The following is a 9,253-nucleotide window of genomic DNA, read 5'->3' as shown; positions in this document are numbered from 1 at the left end:
GTAAGTGCTTGATTCACTAAGCACTTGCGTGTAAACTTGCGTTGGCGTAGCGTAAAGCCGTCCGGCGCAAGCCCGCCTAATTCAAATGGGGCGTGTACCATTTAAATTAGGCGCGTTCCCACGCCGGACGTACTGCGCATGCTCCGTTTTGAAATTTCCTGCCGTGCTTTGCGCAAAATGACGTCGCCCCGACGTAATGTTTTGAACGGCGACGTGCGTTACGTACTTTCGTATTCCCGGACGACTTACGCAAAAAAAAAAAAAAGTGAAATTCGACGCAGGAACGACGGCCATACTTTAACATGGGCTGTCTATTGTTACACCACCTAAATAGCAGCCGTAACTTTGCGACGCGAAAAGCCGACTAGCGACGACGTAAGAGAATGCGACGAACACGCGTACCTTCGTGGATCGCAGGAAACAGCTAATTAGCATACCCGACGCGGAAAACGACGCGATCTCCACCCAGCGGCCGCCAAAGTATTGCATCCTAAGATCCGAAGGCGTACGAAGCCGTACGCCTGTCGGATCTTAGCCAAATGCCGTCGTATCTTTGTTTGTGAATTACAAATAAAGATACAACGCGGCAAATTTGAAAGTACGCCGGAGTATCAGCAGATACTCCGGCGTACTTCTTCTCTGAATCTGGCCCAGCAATTCCCCAATCACTTTGTAATTGCAGTTTTATTGGATCCAAAGGAATGTGCGTCTTCATCTTGTGATGACCCGGCTCCCTGTAAATGAACAGTTTGTAGATGTAGAGTAGAAACCCCGGGGGAAGTGGAATAGTTTTTCAGATTAGGACGTTCACATGATTATTTTTTTTTTTTTTCGCTCTCTCTAACTTGTGATCTTTCAGCTATGAAAGGACTTGCAGTCACGCCTCTATTAAAAGCTGGAGTGAAAGTTTGATCCTCCTTCACAACTAATTGAAATCAGCAATCCCTGGGCTAACATGACTCTCTCCAAAGATGTGGAGGTTCAGCAACCTACAGCTGATCTTGGCAGTGTGAGCTTCCATCCACCTACAAAGGATATGGAGTACACCAGCAGTGGCAGCAGCCTTGAGCAGATGGATGGAGGGGTCTTTCAGCTTGTGGAGCCCCCTCGAAGGTCCACTGGCAGGCTGATCATGCACAGCATGGTCATGTTTGGGAGAGAGTTTTGTTACGCTGTGGAAGCGGCCTTTGTGACCCCGGTTTTGCTCAGTGTGGGCCTCCCTAGGAGTTTGTACAGTTTTGTTTGGCTCATTAGCCCCATTCTGGGGTTTGTTCTCCAGCCCGTGGTGGGCTCTGCTAGCGACCATTGTCGCTCCCGCTGGGGGAGGAGAAGACCCTATATTCTCGCATTGGGGATTCTGATGGTTCTGGGGATGACTTTATATCTTAATGGAGACACAGTCATATCTGGTAAGTTAAGCCCTTCTGTGATAATTTTTTTTTACTTGTATAAATGTTATTATATGATGCTATAGTAACACCTGTGACTTTTTTTGGTTGCACTCAGGGTCGCCATCAAGAATTAATTCTCTACTCTTTAGAACTATGTTTTATTAATGTTACATAAAACTTGTATAGGTTACTATTGTATATTTTTTTACTCCTGGACATTTTCTTATGTGTACTCTTTTTTTGTATGCCATTTTGCACCACCATTTTGTACCAAATAAAAAAGTTTGTAACCAAAAAAAAAGAATTCTGGGGCCATTTACACAGCTTCAGGAATGGACCCCCTGGAGCAGAGAACCAGGGGAGGGGGGGGGGGCTGCTGCCGCCGCCGCCACAAATTGAGGGGCGGGGGGGGTGCCACACAAGTTGAGAGGCGGGGCACGGCAAATTGAGAATGGGGGGGGCAGCCACAAATCGAGAAGCTTGGGGGGTTGCCGCCTCGAAATGAATTAAGGTCGGAGGGACTTTTGGTGCCGATGAAAGAAAGGGGGATGCCACCTGGGGACCACCGGGCCCCTTAGAGGTTGGGGGGGGGCTTTGGGTGCTGAGTGAGTGAGGAACTTGTAAAGCGCAACACATGCAAACTGAATCGCCTCTGGGCGCTGTTTCTATTTCATAGGTAAGGAACCCCTTGACCTCAGAAGAGATGGGTTTTAATCTTTCTCCTGAAGGCCAAGTGGTCTGACTCCAGTCGGATGGTGGTTGGTAGCGCATTCCACAGCCGAGGTCCCTGGACTGCAAATCTTCGATCTCCTTTGGACTTGTATCTGGTTTTGGGTATTTGGAGTAGGTTTTGATTGGTGGATCGCAGAATGCGATTGGGGTTATGGGCTTTTATTTTTTCACATAGATATTGGGGGGCGTTTCCTTGAATACACTTATGCGTTAGGCAGAGTGCCTTGAAAGTGATTCTGTCTTTTACTTTTGCTGACGAGAAAAAAAAAGAGGGGGGGGGGGGATGCCATCCTGGCCCCTTACAGGTGTACTGCCTGTACCCCCCTGATGACGGCCCTGGTTGCGCACTAAAGCTGATCATGCACTGTTCAGTTTGTCTGGATTCTGATGAACCAGCAAAAATTCTTAGTTGGTGGCCCTTCCAGCCCAACATCCTTAGATATAAGAAGCGGGTTGGAAAATTGTTGGATGGACAGCAGCTGTATCCAATAAGAAGCACCCACTATTCTGACAGTAGCTATACAGAATGCAATTTTAGGGTTGCCACCTCATCCCTTTAAATCCGAACACATATGAATTACACAGGTTCTGAGGCTAATTTAATGCAGATGAGGCACCAAGTGAGTTTAATTACCACCTTAATCAGCCACAGAACCCGTGTAATTCATATGTGTTTGGTTTTAAAGGGATGAGGTGGCAACCCTAAATACAATAGGACCAGTGGAAGGTATAGCAATCTGTCATTGGCCTTGAATAAGTATGCAGGCTAGGAGTTCTAACTTGTTTGTATGTGGTTCTGCCACCATAACTCAGGAAGTAATAAAGGCAACTAGCATTTTCCGAGTTGGGTCAGCAGTGGCAGGCCCCATAGTTCTTAGACCTTGTACATATGTGCTTTAGCTTGTATAAGAGCAGTGCATGCTGAAACATTTTTACAAGCTTTCAGCCAGCTTAGGCTGGGTTCACACTACGGTTTTCCCGTCCGTCAGCCGCATACGATTTATATGAAAAAACGTATGCGGCTGAAACGGACGGGAACGTATGGCACCGCACATATGTGCGTTTTCCATTAACATTAATGTTAAAGGAAAACGTATGCGGTTGCCATACTGTTTTAAAAACGACCGCAAAACCGTGGTTGAACACGGTTTTGCGTACGTTTAAAAAACGTTTTGCCAGCAAATCGTACGCACCCGGATGCATCCGATTTGCAATGCATTGTCTATCTCTACGTTTTCCCGTCCGGGCCCGTACGTTTTCAATACTGAAATCGTATGCGGCTGACGGACGGGAAAACCGTAGTGTGAACCCAGCCTTAGCTGGAGCATCTCCGTCCATCCCTTAAAACTAGCAGCTTTCAGTAGGCTTCAGCCCTTGGAAAAAGCTCGTTAGCTGATTGTATAAAGTGACTGTCATCGCTTCCATTGAGATCTGTGTTTTAATATCCCCAAACTTGATGAGTTATGCTTCAACAGAGCTTGCACTTTGAAAACAATTAGTAAAAATGTTTCTCTACATGTTGTAGATGCAAGTTTAAAGCCCCCATACACTCTATTAGATTTTCTGCAGATATATATATATATATATATATATATATATATATATATATATATATATATATATATATATATATATATATATATATATATATATATATATATATATATATATATATATATATATATATATATATATATATATATATATATATATATATATATATATATATATATATATATATATATAATTATGTGTGTGTAAAATAAATAAAATATAATATTTTTTATTTTTATTTATTTTTTTATATAATAAACATGTCATACTTGCCTCCACTGTACAGTTTGTTTTGCACAGAGTGGCCCCAATCCTGCTGTCTTAAAGGGGTGGTTCACCCTAAAAACTACTTTTTTTTTTATTACACTGCCCCCCCCACATTACAATCCGATTAAGGCTATTATTATTTTTTTGATGCTGTACATACCTTTTGTACAGCATATTCACCCGGGTTGCGAGTCCCGCGGGAGTGGGCGTTCCTAACAGGTCTGTGATTGACGTTTTGCCCAAAAACGAGCGTAAGCCACGTCACGATTGGCGAAAGGAGCCGAACGGCGATGCGCATGCGCAGTATAGCGCCGACTCGCCGTTCGGCTCCTTTCGCCACCCGGATGCACGGGTGAATATGCTGTACAAAGGTATGTACAGCATCAAAAAAATAATAATAGCCTTAATCGTATTGTAATGTGGGGGGGCAGTGTAATAAAAAAAAGTAGTTTTTAGGGGGAACCACCCCTTTAATGAGAGGGCACACCTGGGCACTGCCCAGGGGCCCCAGCTGCATGGGGGGGCCCCTGCACTTTCCCCAAAGCAGCTGGTGCTTGAGCCCACGCTGCCCCGAAATTGGGGGGGCCCCATGATGGCACTGAGAGTGATGGACACACAGGGGAGGCAATCTGCCTCATACCTTCTTGATGTCTGTTTTCCTGCAATGTCATCATTGTAGGGGCCCCAGAGTATTACTTTGCCCATGATGCTATTAAGACGGCCCTGGTTCTGGGGTCCCACGGTGGCTGCATAGGATGCATTAAAGCAGAGCTCCACCCTAAGGTGGAACTTCCGCTCATCGGAACCCTACCCCCCCCCCCCCTCCGGTGTCACATTTGGCACCTTTCAGGGGGAGGGGGTGCAGATACCTGTCTAAGACAGGTATTTGCACCCACTTCCAGCCATACAGTCTGCGGGTAAACGTGTTCGCAGGTGGCTCGTGATCGTAACCAAAAGCTATGCAAACAAGGCATTTCCCTGTTCTGCCTAGTGACATGACGGGGATCTACTGCTCCCTGTCATCGGAAGCAATGAAGTGTCATGTTAGTGGTAGACCCCCTCTACAGTTTGAATCACTCCCTAGGACACACTTAACCCCTTGATCGCCCCCTAGTGTTTAAGACCTTCCCTGCCAGTGTCATTTACCCAGTAATCAGTGCTTTTTTTTATAGAACTGATTGCTGTAAAAATGACAATGGTCGCAAAATAGTGTCAAGTGTCCACTGCAATATCGCAGTCTCTGTAAAATTTGCAGATCGCCGCCATTACTAGTAAAAAAAAATTAAATAATAAATGACATAAATCTATCCCCTATTTTGTAGACGCTTTAACTTTTGTGTAAACCAATCAATATACGTTTTTTTTTCCGCCCAATAATATGTAGAAGAATACATATTGGCCTAAACTGAGGAAAAAATTGTATATATTTTTTGGGGGATATTTATTATAGCAAAAAGTCAAATATTGCTTTTTTTTTTTTTAAATGTTTATAGCACAAAAAATACAGCATAGGTGTTCAAATGCCACCAAATGTTTGACCATTCTTCCAGAAGTGCATTTGTGAGGTCAGGCACTGAGGTTGGATGAGAAGGCCTGGCTCAGTCTCTGCTCTAATTTATCCCAAAGGTGTTCTATTGGGTTGAGGTCAGGACTCTGTACAGGCCAATCAAGTTCCTCCACCCCAAACTCGCTCATCTATGGGGCAGATCCTCAAAGAAATTATGCCGGCGTATCTCTTGATAAGCCGCGTAATTTCAAATTTTGCGCGTCGTATCTTTGTTTTGTTATCCACAAAACAAGATACAATGGCATCTGGGTTAGATCTGACAGGCGTACGCCGTCGGATCTTAGATGCAATTTTTCGGCGGCCGCTAGGTGGCGTTTCCGTCGTATTCCGCGTCGAGTATGCAAATTAGCTATTTCCTGCGATCCACGAACGTACGAGCGGCCGTCGCATTTTTTTACGTTGTTTCCGTTCGGCTTCTTACGGCGTATAGTTAAAGCAGCTATATGGTGGCATACTCAATGTTGAGTATGGCCGTCGTTCCCGCGTATAATTTTGAAAATTTTACGTCGTTTGCGTAAGTCGTCCGTGAATGGGGCTGGACGCCATTTACGTTCACGTTGAAAACAATGACGTCCTTGCGACGTCATTTGGAGCAATGCACCGTGGGAGTTTTTACGGACGGCGCATGCGCAGTTCGTTCGGCGCGGGGACGTGCTTCATTTAAATGAAACACGCCCCCTACCCGCCAAATTTGAATCCCGCGCCCTTACGCCACGAGAGATACACTACGCCGCCGTAACTTACGGCGCAAATTCGTTGAGGATTCAAACCAAGTCAAAGTAAGTTACAGCGGCGTAGCGTATCTTACATACGCTGCGCCCGGCACAGATGTATGTGGATCTGCCCCTATGTCTTTATGAAAATTGCTTTGTGCACTGGTGCGCAGTTATGTTGGCCATCCCCAAACTGTTCCCACAAACATGGGCGCATGACACTATCCAAAATGTCTTGGTATGCTGAGGCCTTAAGAGTTCCCTTAACTGGAAATAAGGGGCCTGCAAAATAACTCCACACCATAATCCCTCCTCCACCAAATGATTTGGAGGGGTGGCCCAATACTTTTGGCAATGTTTAACCCTAAGGACTAAGACTGGGATGCTATTAAAGTTCATGTGCGTGTATAGGCAGGTGTCCCAATACTTTTGGCAATATAGTGTATATGCAGGAAAACCTTTTTAGCTATGTCTTTTCTTTACCTGTGCTCTGCTATCCCAGGCACAGACAATTGTAAAATTTGCTTTGTTGTTGGCGTCTGTACGTTAGCTGAAGACAAGCTAAGAAAAAAGATGGAATGTTCTCCATATACCTCTTTGGTTCAACTACTTCAGGACCAGAAGTCATAAGTTGTAAGGCAACTCCGGCATAAGGTTACCTAGTTCCCGCTCATCCCCAGATTTCAAAGTATTTTATATACACAGATACCCAATGTGTTCTTCTCAATTCTTCGTCTGTAGATGCTTTCTACACTGTAACTTAACGTGTGGTGTGTGTGTGTGTGTGTAAATTTCTTCTTCAAACAGTCTGTGCTCTCCACTAGTCGCATAAGTGCATTATCGCATACCATGCGTTCTTCGTTTATCATGTACAAGCTGCAGTTTGTGTGTAATGTTGGTCAGTGGCGGTGCGTCCAAAGGGGCGCCACCCCCTCTCTCCAGCCATTTCCTCTACGACCAATGGATAGATTCATGCATTGCATGAATCTATCCATGTCCCCCGCTGCCACCCCCTATTTAGGCGCCCGGCCCCTTCTCGGGTGCTTAACCACTTAAGACCCGGACCAAAATGCAGCTAAAGGACCCGGACAGGTTTTGCGATTCGGCACTGCGTCGCTTTAACAGACAATTGCACGGTTGTGCGACGTGGCTCCCAAACAAAATTGGCGTCCTTTTTTTCCCACAAATAGAGCTTTCTTTTGGTGGTATTTGATCACCTCTGCAGTTTTTATTTTTTGCGCTATAAACAAAAATAGAGCGCCAATTTTGAAAAAAATTCAATATTTTTTGCTCTAATATCCCCCAAAAATATATAAAAAACAAAACCATTTTTTTTTCCTCAGTTTAGGCCGATGCGTATTCTTCTACCTATTTTTAGTAAAAAAAATCGCAATAAGCGTTTATCGGTTGGTTTGCGCAAAATTTATAGCGTTTACAAAATGGTTTTATTGCATTTTTATTAATTATTTTTATTTTTTTACTACTTATGGCGGCGATCAGCGTTTTTTTTTTTTTTTTCCGTGACTGCGACATTATGGCGGACACTTCGGACAATTTTGATACATTTTTGGGACCATTGTCATTTTCACAGCAAAAAATGCATTGTTTATTGTGAAAATGACAGTTGCAGTTTGGGAGTTAACCACAGGGGGCGCTGATGGGGTTATGTGTGACCTTGTGTGTTTACAACTGTAGGGGGGTGTGGCTGTAGGTGTGACGTCATCGAGTATGTATCCCTATAAAAGGGATCACACAATCGTTGTGTTTACACACAGCTCTCCCCGTTCTTCAGCTCCGGGAAACGATCGCGGGACTCCAGTGGCGATCGGGTCCCGTGGTCCCGGAGCTTCGGACCGGGTCGCGGGCACGCGACTGGACAATAGCACATACCTGTACGTGCCATTCTGCCGACGTAAATGTGCAGGAGGCGGTCCTTAAGTGGTTAAATTACAGTGACAGGGGGTGTTTTTGAAGAATGCTTGGCACTCACAGTTCACCCAGGTGCGTTAGAACAGCGCATGAATATTCACTTTTCTAACACTGAACCGCCTGTCTGTTACCCGTCACCTGATTGGCTAAAACGACAGGCACTGTGATTGGACACCTGACGGGAGGAAAGGACAGGAGGGGGCACATGGAGGACAGCGCTCACCGCTGTCACCCGATGCCCCACTGAGACGGGGTAAGTGCCGGGCAGACGGTGAGCGGGTGGGGGGGGGTCACATTGGTGGCGTTTGCTGAGCAGAGTGGCTGCAATTGATGGTGCATGTTTTTTTTTTTTTATTGAGAAAATGTTGAGGTGTTGGTTAGACTGGGTCGGCTGTGTTGGATTAATGACTCTTTGCGTGCTGCCCCCTTGCAATGTGCTGGCCTAGGCCAGGATACAGCGTTGGATGGCGTAGTGGTTCTTTGGACATTATCCACACTATCAATATATTTACTTTTCTCATGTTGAAATCCTTGGTCACAATTTAATGGAAAATTGGCTTGGTAATTCATGTTTTCCTCTGCAATCGTTGTTGGGGAATGATGAAAAAAACTTGTGTAGACTCCAGTGTGTAAATGGGGTAAAAAACAAGTCAGGCTATTTCCTGTGCCAGTAGAATCTTTTCATTTTGATTTAAAAGAAACATACTGCATTTGGCCAAGTATCAGAGCTTTTTTCTTCTTCGTCTTTCTTTTTTTGTATTCCTTCAACTACTTTATGACATAATTAATTGTATATTTGCCATGGTTTTGTGTCTATTATGAAACCGTCTCGTATCTGCTGTACAGACTCCTAAAATAGAAGAAATAGCCTTGTTTTGCTCTAGATGCAGTATAAATTTACTGTACTTTTTCATGACTGTGACATTGGTTAAATCGTGGTTCCTCTCTGCATTACACAACAAGGAGTACAATTCAGCACTGAACTGGCAGTCATAACTGTAAAGAATGGAAAGTAAAAACAGAAGTGTTAGTAGTCGGCATAAAGGACCCAGTGCCAACAAATACTACAGATGTACTGACTCGAATCTAGAAAATGTGTA

The 9,253-nt window shown here is 44.6% G+C and overlaps 1 protein-coding gene across 1 annotated transcript in view; it reads left to right on the top strand.

Moving 5' to 3' along the window:
• The first annotated feature begins 851 nt into the window (after positions 1-851).
• Positions 852-9,253, top strand: part of SLC45A2 (solute carrier family 45 member 2) — a 185,660-nt gene continuing 177,258 nt past the window's right edge. The window contains exon 1 of the mRNA XM_040338118.1: positions 852-1,409. Within this exon, the coding sequence (XP_040194052.1) occupies positions 956-1,409 (454 nt within the window). The 5' untranslated portion in view covers positions 852-955. The remainder of the gene's footprint in view (positions 1,410-9,253) is intronic.

The sequence above is a fragment of the Rana temporaria genome, chromosome 1, assembly GCF_905171775.1.
Source record: "Rana temporaria chromosome 1, aRanTem1.1, whole genome shotgun sequence".
NCBI classification, from domain to species: domain Eukaryota; kingdom Metazoa; phylum Chordata; class Amphibia; order Anura; family Ranidae; genus Rana; species Rana temporaria.
Note: the sequence above shows the minus strand (reverse complement) of the source record. Positions and strands in the feature narration are given on the sequence as shown.